This window comes from Peromyscus maniculatus, chromosome 16 (assembly GCF_049852395.1).
Source record: "Peromyscus maniculatus bairdii isolate BWxNUB_F1_BW_parent chromosome 16, HU_Pman_BW_mat_3.1, whole genome shotgun sequence".
In the NCBI taxonomy this organism is placed as follows: Eukaryota; Metazoa; Chordata; class Mammalia; order Rodentia; family Cricetidae; genus Peromyscus; species Peromyscus maniculatus.
The window spans coordinates 45,052,668-45,070,808 of record NC_134867.1 but is presented as its reverse complement, the minus strand read 5'-3'; the positions used below and the strand labels follow the sequence as shown (position 1 = coordinate 45,070,808).

Genomic DNA, 18,141 nt, shown 5'->3' with positions numbered 1-18,141 from the left:
GGCTCCTGCACATTCTGGGCAGGCATTCTACCACTGAATGGCATTGCCAAACCCTAAGTTTGTTTGATGGCTAAATAATAATTGTGTGTGTGTGTGTGTGTGTGTGTGTATAATGTAACACTTCCATATGCATGAACATAATCTTTTCTAGAACCAGGACCCTATGCAAAATGGCAGAGTATGTACTTGGGGTTCACTTCTCAAGCCTCCTTTTGACATGACTCTGGAAGAGTCCCCCTTCTAGTGTACCCTATTCAACTCTGTGTGCATGTATGCCTGTTTGTGTTTATGTGTGTGTATGTGGGTGGTATGTGAGTTTGTGTCCTCCTGTGTGTGTTTGTGTGTATGCATGAGTTTATGGGTGTGTGTGTATGGTACATGTGTGTGTGGTCCATGTGTGTATGGTGTGTATTTGTGATACATATGTGTGTGGTGTGTGCATGTGTTTATGTGTGGGTGTATGTGTATGTGGTGTGTTTGTGTGTGGTATGTGTATGTGGTGTATGAGTTCGTGTGTGTGTGTGTGTGTGTGTGTGTGTGTGTAGTGTGTATACTTGTGTTTATGTGTGTGTGTGTATAGGCATATATGTGTGTGCGCACATGTGTGCATTTCCCGAACAAACAACTTACAGCCACGTGACACTGAAGCTAGCACCCCTGACTCTCCATGGTCGGAACAATGAGCCACAAGAGTCTTTTTCTTTTATTGATGAAGATACAGATGTGTCTAAGAAGTGCTTGTGAGATGGGTGGAATGTACCTTGACCATCGCTTAGTGCCCTTCTCTCATCTTTCATCACCGCTTCCAAATCTTCTACTCTGCGCAACTCAAGTTCGGATCCACTCTATGGCTGAGAAGGATCAGCAATCCTTCTGTTAGACATGTTGTGCTCAAACCGTCCCTGTCACTGAGAGACACAGGGGTCCTGTCTCAGTCACCCTGTCACTGAGAGACACAGGGGTCCTGTCTCCGTCACCCTGTCACTGAGAGACACAGGGGTCCTGTCTCAGTCATGTTCTCTTTGTCCCACTGTCATAGGATTTATGCAAATGATGACTGATTTTATTTCAGAGAGTTCTTATCTACAGGTTAACAGGTTTATCCTAGTCTTTCTCTAAAAGTATGACTTAGCATATATTTTTAGCCTGTTATGTGTCTGAGAGGCTTGTCAGTGAAATATTAGCCTCTCACAAAATTCACTGAAGTCACATTAAATTTTCTTTTAGAATAACTTAAGACATGTAGAGATTGGGGAAGAAACAATCCCACAAACAATGGATAGTTTTCAAATACTAATTTCTCTGTCTTCTCCCTGTCTTATGAGTGAACTATTTCTCTTGCTATTTTGGTGAAATTAATGTATAAGAATCCACTAGTAAATATTTGATATCCAGGATTGTTTTCTTTCTAAGGCTATAAAGGCCAAGAAACCACTCAGATGGAAATGGTTATACTTGGGCTTTCTAAGTTTTTATTACACGTAAGAGATAAATGATTGAAAAATACACTTGGGTTATTAAAAAAAAATGAAAGGAAGGAAGAAACAACCCGCTTGTGACAGAGCAATCACATCTTACTAAGGAGTCTGAGATTTTTCTCTTCATTCTTTTATTTTTGAGATTATAGTATAATCACACCATTTACCCCTTCCCTTTCCTCCCTCCAAACCATCACAGTTACCACTCCTTGCTCTTTCAAATTCATGGCCTCCATTCTCATTTAATTTTTTGTACATGAATAAATGTATATGTATAAACATACATATTCCTAAATATAACCTGCTCAGTCTGTATGATATTACTCATATGCATGCTTTCAGAGGTGACCATTCGATATTGGATAGCCAATTGGTGTTCTCTTTCCTAGGGAAGACTATTTCTCTTCAGAATTCCTTAGTTGCTTGAAGTTCCTATGTAAGGGCCAGACCTCATGGGCTTTTCTCCATCTGCTTTGGCATGCGTATTGTTCTTGTCCTTGTTCAGGTCATGTGTAAGCAGTCATGTTGGTGAGACTTATGGGTGTAGTTTCTGGCATTACTAGCAGATACAATCTCCCAGAAAATTCCCCGATCCTCTAGCTCTTACAGTCTTTCTGCCCTTCTCCCATGGTGTTCCCCAGTCTTAGATGTTGGAGTTGTTTTCTAGATGTTATCTATTAGGATCGGGCTCCACAACTTTGCATTTTGTTTGGCTGTGGTTTTCTGTAATGGTCCTCCATCTATTTCAAATAAAAGTTTCCTTGGCCGGGGATGAGGACCACGCTTATCTGTGGGTATAACAACAAATATTTAGAATGTAGTTAGAGGTTATGCTGGTTAAGTAAAGTGGTAGTTGTAGGTTCTTCTTCAAGATCTATGATGTCACAAGCCTGAGTAGTTGACTAGGCTTCTGTGACCCAGAGATTTTTTAATAAGATTTATTAGCACTCTTTATGACAAACTCAGTATTTATTAAATATGATTTTTTCATCTAGTAATTTCATATTAATCTAATAACCTACAAGTTTTTTTTAAACCACAATCTTCCCCCTTCCACTATAATGCTTCACAATATACCCCATAAACTGTTGGTTTTGATGAAATGTAAACATGTAAACCAGCAGTTTGGGGAAATATTTTGCTTTTATTTTGATGGAGACACCAAACTTTAAAAACTCACTTAAAATGAATGGGAAATTAATTTTCCAAGAGAGTTTCACCATGTCTTTATTTTAATAGTGAAAATAATTGCCTAGTTTGCAGGGCCATAACTGATTGCCTGTCTGGGCAAAATCACTGCAATTAATTCTGTGCCATTCTTGTTAATATCATTCGAATCTTTGCTTTAAAATCACAGTGGTGCCTGGGAAGGTGCTACAAAGTCAAAGACAAGCATGACCGTGACAGTATCACAGAGGGTTGTTGATTTTCAAGAGAAAACCAAACATGGAATAAATAAGTCAGGTTAAATCACACAACTGTAAATCTGTGGAACCCATTTCCCTCTCCCCGGTGTGAAATCCTCCACCTGTGTGAAAAAGGATCCGTTCTCTGAAACTTCAGAGATAAGAACACGATATGAGAAGAGGATGTCCCACTTCCAGTAGCCACTGCCCAGCCAGAACTGAGAGCATTTCCCCAGTCACAGCTTGTCGGATGTTCACAGGATCTGCTTGGTCTCTGGAGGTAGCTGGCAGGAAGAGTGAGTTGGAATTTTTCCTGATCTACTAAGAATTGAGTTTTCTGTCCCTTCCTTACCTCTTAGCGTAGTGACTATTAGATGGCCAGTCACAGGTATTCATTCAGTGAAAACTGCAAAAAGTTGTTGCCTAAGAATAGCTGTATCTATGGAATCTTGGCCCATTTATGTCTTGGATGAATTTTGCTTTGAGTGCAAAAACTGTTCAATGATTTGTCCTCTTTTTTTTTTTTTCTGAGAATACCATGCTTTTTACTTTAGCTTAAGCTCCTAGTACCAAGGGACTTTATTTTCCTCTTCCTTTAAAAATAAATTTTATTAGTAGAAAAAATTGCAAGTAAGTAAAAAAAATCATACAACACAATTAACCAGACCCAAAGTCTATACAACTCAATGATATTTTATGCAGTTTGAATAGGCATTTGGCGGAGCTTCACGTTAAATTGTACATTTTTATTATTGAATATATTTTATACACTTATCCGCCACCCAATCCCCCCAAAATCCATGACAGAATTTGAACTAGAAAAATAATTATAGTTTTATATCCTCTTTCATCACTTGTGTTCATTATCTGAATTCAGTAGCTTCCTCATCCCCTTATATTAGGTCTTTCTTGTTCTCTTTTCTTCATGTGATACTGTACCCACATGTATGTATATTTATATATATATATATTTGTCTAGATTCCACATATGAGAGAATAAGTTTTTTTTCTTTCTGAGACTGTGTGACAGTGCTTCTTTTGAATTAATTTCATTTTTTAAAGAGACAATCATTGATGTGTTGAACTATAGATAAATATAACCACCATATAGAGTATGGTGTCTTTTTTTGTTTTGGGGTTTGTTGTTGTTGTTTGCTTGTTTGTAGTTGTGGTTGTTTTGACATTACCACCATCCTTCTCATGGTTAGCAGTCACGTTCATTGTCTTGGATGAAATTTCCCATTTAGTGAAGAGTGGAATGTGACAGGTGGCATTTGAAGTGTTAGCAATGGTTGACTTGAGGCAAGAAGAATCAAGTTTAAAACAGAAAATAAATCCAGCATTTGCTTAATAATTCACTGTTTGCTGCAGTAGACTCTTATCTGGCCACCCACATTCATCTGCTTGCTGACGTGGCTTCTGCTTCAGTTGCAGAAGCTATTTTTTGCACCTTTTGTGTCTTCAGAGGAACCGAGTGGGCCTACTTGCTTGTAATGATTCATATCTTAAAGTGCACAGGGTGTCCTGAAGTTCTGCTTCAGGGATGCAGTCAGGTGGCAAGGGGTCAGGAGGAGGGAGTGAAATCCCTTTCAACATTTGTAAGAAGTGGTCCAGGAACAAGGCACATTTTGACAACTGGGGTGTGATTCTTTAGTACTTTTTGCAAAAGTCTTGGAACTGTCTTGGCCGCAATACAGACAGCGTTGTTGTGGTCTTAAATAGCAAATATACAGTGTCCATCTGTGGGTATGATAGTCATTTTCTTTTAAGACAGTGTTTTGCTCTATAGCCCAGATCGACTATTAGAATTTAGTCACCCTCTTGCCTCAGCTTCCTGACTCCTGGGATGGTTGGCCTGCAACACCACACCAAGATGTATAGTCCTATTTTTTGTTGGCCTCTTATGCATAGAGCCATACCATCTCAGATGATTAATTTGTATATTCAGGTTAAGCAGTTTGATCTTCCTTGCATTGATTTAGATTAGACTGAGATAAGTATGAATTTAAAGTACAACGGAGTCCTTTTCTCCACTTACACACTAGCCTCCACGAAGGCTTTAGATTTTTTTCTTTCTTGGTGTTGGATTCCTAGTTAAGAAATTAATTTTAGCACAGAACATAGCAGCTGAAAAGAGGAATTTTTATGAGGTTATCTGAGAATATGAAGTTGATGACTCTCCATAGAAGCTCTGCAGGAACTGTCTGAAGCTGGAAGGTAGTATGGCAGCCTGGACTATGGTGCCTCAGCTTTCACATGCAGTGCTTTGTATTTTGATTTGATTTGATGTTGCTCATATGTGTGCAGATGCGCAGGCATGCTTGTGCATGCATGCATGCATGTAGAGACATGCTTTTGGTGTCCTTCCTTAGGCACTATCTACCTTAGTTTGTGAGACAGTCTCTCCCTGGCTTGGAATTCACCTAGCATGATAGGCTGGCTGTCTAGTGAGCCCTGGAATCCACCTTTCCCCACCTCCCCAGTATTGGGATTACAAATGTGGACCACTTGGGTTCTGGGGATGCAACTCAGGTCCTTATGCTTGCCAGGCAAGCACATTATCAACTAAACTATCTCCCTAGCCCCAGAATATTAAGTTTTTTTTTAACTGTAGCATTGTTTTTTTTAATTGCTTGTGCTCTGTTACAAGTAATTCCCTCTTAATACAAGTATTCATCCAAAGATTTATATTGTATTAAAACAAAGGAATTTTTTTTATGAAAAAGTGATGTTTTTTGAGAGATATAATCCCAAATTTTATTTCTTGAGCACAGGCAGTTCCTAGGGGTAAAGAATAAGCGAGCACATTAAGTTAACTGTAAGCATCAACATCTTAAATGTTCTTGTTCATCCTTCAGATTCCAGGAAGTTGTGCATGAGCTTCAGTGGAGGCAGCTGGGAAGCAAAGACGCTTGTGATGCAGTTTATTGATATGAGGCTAGCAGGTTAATGGTTAAATTTATTATTCTCTCCTATCAGTTTTACATGTAACTGGAAGAGCAGTTTGGGCCTGCAGTGAACCCCTACACAAACTTCCTGGACCTGATGGGTGTAGTCCGTTTCGATAGAAGTATGCTGTATAGCTTTTGATTCTTTTGATTTTCATGATGGGCCCATCTGAGAGTACTTTTTCCCTGCTGAGTTTATTTCCATGTGAAGTTCCTAGTAATTCTTATAGGAATAACTTTTATGGTATGATGGGAAAAGATGTCACTGGAATTGTGAAATCACAAGTATGAAGTTACAGACCTTTTATGATAGTATGTGAGAAGCACCATGGTAGAATCAAAGTAAGTCATAGGTGTCTTGACTACTTCTTTAGTTATGTCCACACTGCAGCCCACTTGGGAAAATATGGCTCTGTTTCCTCTGACATTCTAACATGTCAATTTAGACTGCAAGCATGTCAAAGTACATCAAAGTGCTGTCGTAGTGATGTGACTTTCCCAAAGTTGTTCCAGTTATTTGGTAGGGTTACACAAGATACACAGTACTCTCCTCCTATTGGTCACACACCCATCTTAAGAAAGACTATAGGTATTATTGAGATTTTTGCTAAAGGCAGTACTTTTGCATAATTTAGCTTCCAGGAAAGTACCTTAGTAAAGTCATCTCATGGAAATCTGTGTTCATTTGGACTTTGGCACTGGTCATATTGTTTTCGAGAGTTCCTCTTTCTGTCCCCCGGTACTTCTGACCTTGTTGCTCTCAGAGCAGTGTTTCATCAGGTGTATTGTAGCAGTTGGTGGAGATACAGGACACCTGCATGTAAGCAGTTGTGATCGTGTGTGTGTGTGTGTGTGTGTGTGTGTGTGTGTGTGTGTGTGTGTGTGTGTGTGTGTGCGTTGTCTCTTCTCTAGACAGGACCTCTTGTAGCCCAGGCTTCCCTATGTAGCAAAGGATGACCTTGAACTGCTGACACCACCCTCCCACCCCCCACCCCCCACCCCCTCACCCCCCCACCCCGCCTCCTGGTGCTGGAATTACATAGTGAAGGACACTCTGCCTAAGCTCATGTCTGTCTGTCTTTCTTTCTTTCTTTCTTTCTTTCTTTCTTTCTTTCTTTCTTTCTTTCTTTCTTTCTTTCTTTCTTTCTTTCTTTCTTTCTTTCTTTCTTTCCTTCCTCCTTCCTCCTCCCTCCCCCCCTCCTTTCTTTTCTTTTCTGTCTCCCTCCCCCTCTCTCTTTCTCTTTTCTTTTATTCTCTTCCTCTCTCTTTCTTTTTCTTTCTCTCTCTTTCCCACTCTCTCTTTCCTTCCCTCCTTCTTCCCTCCCTTCTTTTTCTTTTTTCTTTTCTGTCTCCCTCCCCCTCTCTTTCTCTTTTCTTTTCTTTTCCTCTCTTTCTCTTTCTTTCTTTCTTTCTTTCTTTCTTTCTTTCTTTCTTTCTTTCTTTCTTTCTTTCTTTCTTTTTTCTCTCTCTCTCTTTCTTTCTCTCCCTCTCTCTCTCCCTTCCTTCCTTTCTTTCTCCTTCCTTCCTTCCTTCCTTCCTTCCTTCCTTCCTTCCTTCCTTCCTTCCTTCCTTTCTTTCTTTCTTTCTTTCTTTCTTCCTTTCTTTCTCTCATTTCTTTGTGTAGCTTTGGAGCCTGTCCATGAACTCTATAGACCAGGCTGGCCTCAAACTCACAGAGATCCACCTGTCTCTGCCAGCTCATAGGTTTTCAAAAACATTTTATTAATGATCCATAGCAACAGGAAAGTCCATACTCTTGTTTACAAGTACAGAGCCACCCAATTCTCCAAAACAATAAGAACAGCACACAATATCTAAGAAGCCATCTTGATTTTAAACAGTGTCTTATTAGTACAATATCAGGGCAAAGAGGCTGAGCTTGTTACCTGTTGTCCTTTCCCTACGTGGGGTGAAATTATCTAGTGATGGCCACTCGACCTTTGCTACCACTAAACTAAGGATTAATTTCCTAAGGTAAACTTTTTCCTGAGATACTGTTTTTCCCAGCCGAGAGCAACCTGGTAGGGTAGGTCTCCACCCCTGAGCAGAGCCACCCTGCCTGTCTCGCTGCCTATCCCTCCCTTTCTTTCATGCTGTGCCACTTCCTTGGCTCAGGTTTCCTTTACACACACACACACACACACAGACACACACACACACATGCACACACACACACACACATACGCACACACACACATATGCACACACACACACACACACACACACACACACACACACACACACACACACCCTGAAACAGCCATGCGGAGACGAATACCCTTTCAACATCACCATCTTCTAAAAAGCGCCGCTGTCAGGCAGGATGGTGCGTGGCGTCCCTGACAGAAAGACACCTTTCGGCTGTTACACTATCCACAGGAACCCCTAAGGCCATATGCTCCAAATTTCATCCCCAGAGCACTGAAAACACTGGGGGAAATTTTAAATGTGGATGTGAGACTGTGCTTAGAATATCGAGTCCTTTGTTGGCAGTGGATGCCAAAAATGACTTTGTGTGGGTTTGGTTGCCATAAAAAGAAATCCCAGTGAATAAAATGATAACTAGCTGTTTTCTTTTCATATAAGAATTGCTCTGCTATTAAATTTTTTAGCATATTAATCGATTGGGGAAAACTGGTATTTATATTCAACGTGCTTTTTGAAATTATGAAAAATGGATGTATATGATCATAAATAATCTAGCTGTAACTAATGACATTGCTATAGAGCTTTGTGGCTTTAAGCAGATCTACATCAAAAAAGTTAAACTAAAATCCTAATATATGCAATGATACATTTGGTAATTTGAAATAATATTAGGTCAGAAAAATATTTTCCTGGCCTCAGTGATCCATTTGATGTGCATTTTCTCTCTATTATAATCTCCTCCCTAATATACTCTCCTATAATAAAATGTCTCCCCATTTATGACCATCATCATACATTTTATTAATAAAATACAAACCAATAAATTTATTTATTTATTTTAGAAAATTAAACCTCTTAGTGAAAATACTAGTTAAGAATAACAACCAAAGACATGTCTTTATCAAATGCTAGGTTGAACTCAGAAAGCTTTGTGTTTTTTTAGAGTGAATTCCTTTCCTTGGCTTAAGTGAGGAAGAACAGCACAGAAACTTTTTTGAGTCTACCCAGAGCCTGCTTGGGTGTAAAGAAAAAAGCTCCACCACATGCGGTCCATGGCCAGTGATGTGCATCATTTCGATTACATTTTATCTTCATGTCCAAGAGAAAGCAGCTCAAGACAAGCACTTCATAAAACCCTCCATGTCTGTAATATCCATCAGTGTGATCCTGAAATTCCCTGAGGGACCAGTACTGCTTGCTGGCCCTCTCCAACCTCTCCCGGTCTCAGAAACTTCCAGGGACTTAGGAGCAGCAGTGAATGGAAGGCTACCTAAAAATAGTGCTGGGGAGGACAGTGGAAACTCAGATACGTATAAAATCATATGATTGTATGTAAAGGGTTTGTATGGAACGGGACTTCTTCCTAACTCCATAGATATAAATCTATCTCTCTCTCTCTCTCTCTCTCTCTCTCTCTCTCTCTCTCTCTCTCTCTCTCACGCGCACGCGCGCGCGCGCGCGCGCGCACACACACACACACACACACACACACACTCTGTGTGTGTATGAGTGTTTGTTTGTTTGTAGTGTGTGTGACCTCCTGTGCCATGCTTTTTACATGGCTGCTGGAGGACTGAACTCACGTTCTCATGCTTGCCAAACACTCTTTCTTCCTTGCTGAGTTGTCTCCCAAGCTCCCTCCTTAGTCACACTCTCAAGCGTTTCACTGAAATGAGAAGAAGGCGGACTGTGCCTTTAGAAGAATATGGATCAGCGCGTCTTGTGCTAGGAGGCCCATTCTTCCTGAGGGACCTGGGAGTCGGAAGGAAAGTCTGGGAAATGGTGTTTCTGGATTCAATTGTGGGGCATCCCAAGGAGCTTATCCAGAAAGTCTGCTGTTGAATTGTATATGACACTTTCCCTCTGCTTTTTGAAGTCTATTTTCAGAATAGGCTTGGTTTTTGATAGGAGTTTTATTTGGTGTGTTGGGTGTTTTGTCCTCGGTAAGGATGTGTCTAGTCACTGGTATAATAGTTTTAATTGGTTGCTGTAAAACGAAATGGTAGCTGTCTGATTTAGAAAGATAAGTACCTCATTGTCAAATGAAAACATGAGTACATTATAGTCTTGTCTTTTCATAAAAATCTGTCCTTATTTCACTTGAAGTTTCTGTTATAGCAAAATTACATATTGTATGTCATCCAAAGAATGGGAAGTGATAAATGCTAATTTTCACTTCTGGGGTTGATATTTTCCTTTAAAGTAATGATCTTCAAAGAACAAAGGAGAGCGATTTGTCTTGAATGTTTCCAGTGTTCTCATAAGGCACTGCCTAAGTCATACTTAGAACACTATTTAAATTATGGACATTTCCCCCTATGGAGTCACATTTGTGGCTTTTTTCTTTATCTCCAACCTGCAAAGGTCAGATATTTGCTTCTAGAACATTTGAAACTTGAGGGTTTCAAATAGTGACAGTGATTGAAAGCTTGGAGGTACATGAAAATACTTAGGGAAAAAGATGGAAGATGGAGTATTTTACGTTGTGATGAGATGTAACGGCAAGTGCACATGAGACATGTGGAGGTCAGAGGTCAGCCAAGCTTGAATTGGACTCCATCTCCTGCTCTCAGTCTCTTGATGTCTTCCTCCTCCGCGCAGCAGATGTGAAAGTTCTGTAGTCTGCAAGTGTCATAGACACCAAGTGAGATAACATATATGAAATCTTGAGTTTTACCTGTGTTGGTGTAGAACAGATACATAGTGATTGACAGCTACTGTTGTCATGGCAGCTTGACTTTTCCTCACCTGAAGTGTTCAGGACCAGTACAAAGTGTTAGCTCTTTCAGAAATTCTGGAATATTTGAATACACACACCATACACACACACACACACACACACACACACATACACACATACACACACAGAGAGAGAGAGAGAGAGAGAGAGAGAGAGAGAGAGAGAGAGAGAGAGAGAGAGAGAGAGAGATAGATCTGGGAATTCAAGTGTAAATTCATTTATATTTCATGTATGAATTATACATATGGCCTGAAGATAATTTTATATAATATTTTTAGTGTATCTGCTTTTGAGTGCAACTTATCACATGAGGCCAGGAATGAAAATTTTTACCCCTTGTTATCATGTTGGTGCCCAGAAGGTTCCATATTTTGGAGTGTTTTGAATTTCAGATTTCTTCCAAGCAATGTTCAAGCAGTGTTAGCGTTGGGGCTGTAGTCATTGATCAATATAAATATAAAATATTAAACCTGGAAAATAAATTGAAAATTATTTCAAGCTCTGAATCCAATTGAGGATGTGCATACTTCTTCATGAATCACAGGCAAATTCTACTTACATTTTAGAGGGTGATGCTTGCCTCTCAAAGTCCCAAATAGGCTTTATCTACAGGAGTCTTTAACTATTGAACTAAAACTATACAAGTGATTTGAAGATCTGTTTATTGTAAGCATAAGGCTTACTACTCTAGGATAGCACATTGTAAAATAATCTTTGTTGTTGTTTTAGAGCATATAACATCCTTAGTGCTCCTCCTTAGACTCCCATCCTTGGTGCACTGAACATTGTCTTTGTACAATAATGCTGTAGTTTGATGGGTTGATAGGTAGTTTTTCCTAATGGTGTTTGTTTTGTATACAGGACTCGTCAGGACAATCATGCCCATGAAAACTCTAAACTCTTCAGGTAACTTCATTTTTAAATGACCCTTTAAACTGTCCTCCAAGCAGCCTTTGTTTTCCAGATTATGAAGGTTTTAGGACTATTCTGTTAAGACACTTTGATATGATTTCACCAAAGTTCTTTGATGATCTTTGTATCTTCTGTCTATCTTTGATCTAGCTTTGCTGGTTGCTGTTTTCAAGCTATAAACATACCTATGTGTTGTATTAACATATTACATAAAATCCCATGTAGTTATATTTTGTTCCACATGCATTACATAAAATTGATTGTTTATTATTTACTTTTATATTTTATATTAATACAGATATATAAGTATAATTTATTTTAAGTTATAGAATTACATAATGTACTTCTGCATGCAAGCAATAAAATTTGGCTAGAAAGAGCTTTCCAGTTTCTAATTAAGGTTTTAAAAATCATATATTATAAATAATATTTAGCAATACACTGTCCTTCAAATGCTTTGGGATATGGATGGTGGATAGAACCCAGGGCTTCATTGATGCTAAGCATGTTGCTTTGCCACTGAGCTCAGGCTTCACATTTACTTCCTAAACAAAATCAAGGAGTATTTATGAAATTGTCAGCACATTGGCCATGGAAGAAATTTATACTTATAACATAATTATGGGTTTGAAATTCATATCATTTACTTAGGTAATTAATGCAACAGCTATAAATAACTTATTGGAATGGAAAACATTTTATTTTATCCAACTTCAGGCTTATTGTTCTTGCTATCTTATTTGGTGATTCTTACGACAACTTGTTTTCTTGTCCTTCAGGTCATTGTACATTAGTGAAGCTGGCTGTTGAACTTTGCTGTAGTTGATGGGCAAAATTTCTCCTGGACTATTCTGCACCCTAATTTCATCCTAGTTGAAAAATATTCAAATGCCATAAGGAACCTTTGTAGCTTTGCACTTTGCTTTCGAAGATGGACATTTCTAGGATGGAGAGAACTGTACTATAGCTTGGTTCAAGGACATTGCCATCCAATGCCCACTGACTACAGTGTGAATGTGGAAGGTTCCAGAGAGAGGGAACAATCCACAAGTTTGCAGACAACCAGGAACATGGAAGCAACCCAGATTTAAAAAGCACAGCTTTGGAGACACTCCATGAGTCTGCTTGGCTTCCAGGCAAAGTAGCACTTAAGACCTTGTGTAACAAAATGGACACTGGGGATACAGCTCTAGGACAAAAAGCTACCTCAAGGTCTGGAGAAACTGACAGTGTGTCAGGTAGATGGAGGCAGGAACAATCAGCTGTTATTAAGATGAGCACTTTCGGCAGCCAGGAAGGACAGCGGCAGCCACAAATAGATCCCGAGCAAATCGGAAATGCAGCATCAGCACAACTGTTCGGTGCTGGGAAGCTGGCCTCGCCTGGCGAGGGGCTACATCAAGTCACAGAGAAGCAATACCCACCACACCGTCCGAGCCCCTACCCATGCCAACATTCCCTCTCCTTCCCTCAGCAGTCATTGCCACAGGGCGTCATGCACAGCAACAAGCCGCACCAGAGCCTAGAAGGCCCTCCCTGGCTTTACCCTGGCCCCTTGCCATCTGTTGCCTCTGAGGACTTATTTCCCTTCCCTATTCACAGCCATGGCAGTGGCTATCCTAGAAAGAAGATCTCAAGTCTCAACCCTGCTTACAGCCAGTACTCCCAGAAAAGTATTGAACAGGCGGAAGATGCTCATAGGAAAGAACACAAGCCCAAAAAGCCTGGCAAATATATCTGCCCATACTGTAGCAGGGCATGTGCCAAACCGAGCGTCCTAAAGAAACACATCAGGTCCCATACTGGTGAGCGGCCATACCCATGTATACCTTGTGGTTTCTCTTTCAAGACAAAAAGCAATTTGTACAAGCACAGGAAGTCTCATGCCCATGCAATTAAGGCTGGATTGGTACCTTTCACAGAGTCATCTGTATCTAAATTGGACCTCGAGGCTGGTTTTATTGATGTAGAAGCAGAGATCCATTCGGATGGCGAGCAGAGTACAGACACGGATGAGGAGAGCTCTTTATTTGCTGAGGCTTCTGACAAAATGAGCCCTGGCCCTCCCATCCCATTGGATATCGCGAGCAGAGGTGGCTACCATGGGTCCTTGGAAGAATCCTTGGGCGGTCCGATGAAGGTGCCAATTTTGATCATCCCCAAAAGCGGGATCCCACTACCTAGTGAAAGCTCTCCGTATCTGGGCTCTGACATGCTCCCAAATCCGTCTTTGAATGCGAAGGCTGATGACTCTCACACGGTGAAACAGAAACTTGCACTACGGCTATCAGAGAAGAAAGGACAGGACTCTGAGCCATCCCTCAACCTCCTGAGCCCGCACAGCAAAGGAAGCACTGATTCGGGCTACTTTTCTCGCTCAGAAAGTGCAGAGCAGCAAATAAGCCCTCCCAACACGAACGCAAAGTCTTACGAAGAGATCATCTTTGGAAAATACTGCCGACTCAGTCCGAGGAACACACTTAGTGTGACTCCCACAGGTCAGGAGCGCACCACCATGGGGCGGAGAGGCATCATGGAACCATTACCTCACGTCAACACCAGGTTGGAGGTCAAGATGTTTGAAGATCCTGTCTCGCAGCTGATTCCCGGCAAAGGAGACATGGACCCTGGTCAAGCAAGCATGCTGAAGCCCACGAAATTCAACACTGAGTGTAGGCAACCCCAGGCCATCCCATCATCCATCAGGAATGAAGGAAAACTTTACCCAGGAAACTTCCCAGGCAGCGGTCCAATTCTCTTAGAGGCGCCCGTGGACTCTTCGCCCCTTATTAGAAGCAACTCAATGCCAACTTCCTCAGCAACTAACTTAAGTATCCCTCCTTCTCTGAGAGGAAGTCACTCGTTTGATGAACGGATGACAGGGTCAGATGATGTGTTCTATCCCGGCACTGTAGGCATACCTCCTCAGCGCATGTTAAGACGGCAAGCGGCATTCGAGCTGCCGTCAGTACAGGAGGGGCACATGGAGTCTGAGCACCCTCCCAGGATGCCCAAGAGCCTTGCCAGCTCATCTCTGAAAGAAAAGAAATTGGCCCCTGGAGACAGGGTTGGGTATGACTATGATGTCTGCCGTAAACCGTATAAGAAGTGGGAAGACCCCGAAACACCAAAACAAAGCTACAGGGACATCTCTTGCTTAAGTTCTTTCAAGCACGGAGGAGAATACTTTATGGACCCCTCCGTACCATTGCAGGGAGCGCCAACCATGTTTGGGACTACCTGTGAGAACAGAAAACGCAGGAAAGAGAAGAGTGTAGGGGATGAGGAGGATGCTCCCATGATTTGTGGTGGCATGGGAAGTGCTCCCGTGAGCATGATGTCTTCCGAGTATGACCCCAAGATGCAGGAAGGAGGAAGGAGTAGCTTCGCCATGACTGGCCACGAGAACCTTCCTCACGGTCACTCGGAGCGTTTTGACCCAGCTCGACCCCAGCTGTCATCTGGAAGTCCATCTCTTGGGTCAGAGGATTTGCCCTCAGCTGCTGATGCTGACAAGATGTCAGACCTGACCAGGAAGCCTCCCGGAAACGTGATTTCAGTGATTCAGCACACAAACTCGCTGAGCCGGCCCAATTCCTTTGAAAGGTCCGAGTCAGCGGAAATGGTGGCCTCTACACAGGACAAGACCCCTTCACCCTCCGAGACAGGTGACAGTGAGATTATGGAAGCCCCTATAAGCCCAGAATGGGCCCCTCTAGGAGATGGGGCAGAAAGTGGAAGCAAGCCAACCCCATCACAGCAGGGGCCACAGCCTTCCTACCATACACAGCCCAGGCTTGTTCGCCAGCACAACATCCAGGTTCCCGAAATTAGAGTCACAGAGGAACCTGATAAACCTGAGAAGGAGAAGGAGGCTCCTGCCAAGGAGCAAGAGAAGCCTGTGGAGGAATTCCAGTGGCCCCAGAGAAGTGAGACCCTTTCCCAGCTCCCCGCTGAGAAGTTGCCTCCCAAAAAGAAACGCTTGAGGCTGGCAGACATGGAGCATTCCTCCGGGGAGTCCAGTTTTGAGTCCACAGGCACTGGCCTCTCTCGAAGCCCCAGCCAAGAAAGCAACTTATCCCACAGTTCCAGCTTCTCTATGTCCTTTGAGAGAGAAGAAACGCTTAAGCTCGCCGCGCCCCCTAAGCAGGATGAGGGTGGAAAACATTCTGAGTTTTTGACTGTCCCCGCGGGTACATACTCATTGTCTGTCCCAGGTCATCACCACCAGAAAGAAATGCGCCGTTGCTCCTCCGAGCAAATGCCTTGTCCTCATCCGACAGAAGTCCCAGAAATACGGAGTAAATCATTTGATTACGGGAATCTGTCCCACGCTTCGGTGTCGGGAGCGTCCCCGTCCACATTATCGCCATCCCGGGAGAGGAAGAAATGCTTTCTGGTGCGACAGGCTTCCTTCAGTGGCTCCCCAGAAATCGTCCAAGGTGAAGCCGGTGTGGACCCCAGCGTCAAGCAGGAGCAGATGGAGCAGCTGCATGCTGGCCTCAGGGCTGCCTGGTCCTCTGTGCTCCCGCCCCTCCCAGGGGATGATCCAGGCAAGCAGGTGGTCGGTCCCTGTGGCCAGTTGAGCTCAGGGCCACCACTCCACCTTGCCCAACCACAGATCATGCACATGGATAGTCAGGAATCTCTGAGGAATCCATTGATGCAACCAACGTCCTACATGGCCAGCAAGCACTTACCCGAGCAGCCGCATCTGTTCCCACATCAAGACACAGTCCCATTTTCTCCTACCCAGAATGCCTTGTTTCAGTTTCAGTACCCGACTGTCTGTATGGTTCATTTGCCAGCTCAGCAGCCTCCCTGGTGGCAGGCGCATTTCCCACATCCCTTTGCCCCGCACCCTCAGAGCAGCTACAGCAAGCCTTCTTTCCAAGCTGACATTCATTCTAGCTACCCCTTAGAGCACGTAGCAGAACACACTGGAAAGAAATCTGCTGACTATGCACATGCAAAAGAGCAGACTTACCCGTGTTACTCCGGAACATCAGGGCTACACTCCAAGAACCTCCCTCCGAAGTTTCCGTCAGACCCGAGCAGTAAATCCACTGAAACGCCCACCGAGCAGCTTCTTCGAGAAGATTTTGCCTCCGAAAATGCCGGGCCTTTGCAGTCCCTCCCGGGAACGGTGGTTCCAGTTCGGATCCAGACCCACGTTCCATCCTACGGCAGTGTCATGTACACAAGCATTTCTCAGATACTGGGACAGAACAGCCCCGCGATTGTCATATGCAAGGTTGATGAGAATATGACCCAAAGAACACTGGTAACCAACGCAGCCATGCAAGGGATAGGACTGAATATAGCCCAAGTGCTTGGGCAGCACACAGGCTTGGAAAAATACCCTCTTTGGAAAGTACCTCAGACCTTACCTCTGGGCTTAGAATCCTCCATCCCCCTGTGTCTACCGTCCACCTCGGACAGCGCAGCCTCTCTTGGAGGAAGCAAGAGGATGCTGTCTCCAGCCAGCAGCTTGGAGCTCTTCATGGAAACAAAGCAGCAGAAACGGGTGAAGGAGGAGAAGATGTACGGGCAGATTGTGGAAGAACTCAGTGCGGTGGAGCTAACCAACTCGGACATCAAGAAGGGCCTCTCCCGCCCCCAGAAGCCCCAGCTAGTGAGGCAAGGGTGTGCTTCGGAGCCAAAGGATGGCTCCCAGTCAAGGTCCTCTTCCTTCTCCTCCCTGTCGCCTTCCTCTTCTCAAGACCATCCGTCTGCCAGCGGGCCTTTTCCTCCCAACAGGGAGATACTTCCGGGTTCCAGGGCACCCCCACGACGGAAGTTCAGCGGGCCCTCAGAAAGCAGAGAGTCCTCGGATGAGTTGGACATCGACGAGACTGCCTCAGACATGAGCGTGAGCCCTCAGAGCTCTTCACTGCCCACTGGAGGCAGTCAGCAGGAAGAGGAAGGGAAGACCCGCAAGCTGCCTGTCGGCATGCTGGTTCACATGGCCTCTGGCCCTGGAGGAAATGTGGCAAATTCCACCTTTTTTTTCACAGACGTGGCAGATTTCCAGCAGATCCTTCAGTTCCCTAGTCTGCGGACAACAACTACTGTGAGTTGGTGCTTCTTAAATTATACAAAACCCAATTTCGTGCAACAGGCCACCTTCAAATCCTCAGTTTATGCTTCATGGTGCGTTAGTTCCTGTAACCCAAACCCATCAGGATTGAACACCAAGACCACGCTGGCCCTTCTGAGATCCAAACAAAAAATCACTGCAGAAATTTATACTCTGGCTGCTATGCACAGTCCCGGAACTGGCAAGCTTACATCCTCCAGTGCTTGGAAGCAATTTGCACAGGTAAGGACAGACCCAAGGTTAGAAGGCACAGTGTGTTAAGGGTCTAATACCAGGCAGACTGTACAGTGAAGGGTAGAAGGTCTAAAACTTAAAACATACTAGGGAATAGTCGGTAATCTGCTCTTACCTAGAGATGGAGAAGCCATAGCCTGCCCTGAGCTCTGAGGGCTCCCAGGAAAGCCTCAAA

General features: G+C 43.2%; 1 protein-coding gene across 17 annotated transcripts in view; it reads left to right on the top strand.

Moving 5' to 3' along the window:
• Nucleotides 1-18,141, top strand: part of Hivep2 (HIVEP zinc finger 2) — a 192,543-nt gene that overhangs the window by 159,214 nt on the left and 15,188 nt on the right. For all 17 annotated transcript variants that reach the window (XM_076552722.1, XM_015995585.3, XM_076552719.1 and 14 more), the window contains 2 exons: nucleotides 11,582-11,626; nucleotides 12,412-17,954. In XM_076552722.1, coding sequence (XP_076408837.1) covers nucleotides 12,801-17,954 — 5,154 coding nt within the window. In that variant the 5' untranslated portion in view covers nucleotides 11,582-11,626; nucleotides 12,412-12,800. The remainder of the gene's footprint in view (nucleotides 1-11,581; nucleotides 11,627-12,411; nucleotides 17,955-18,141) is intronic.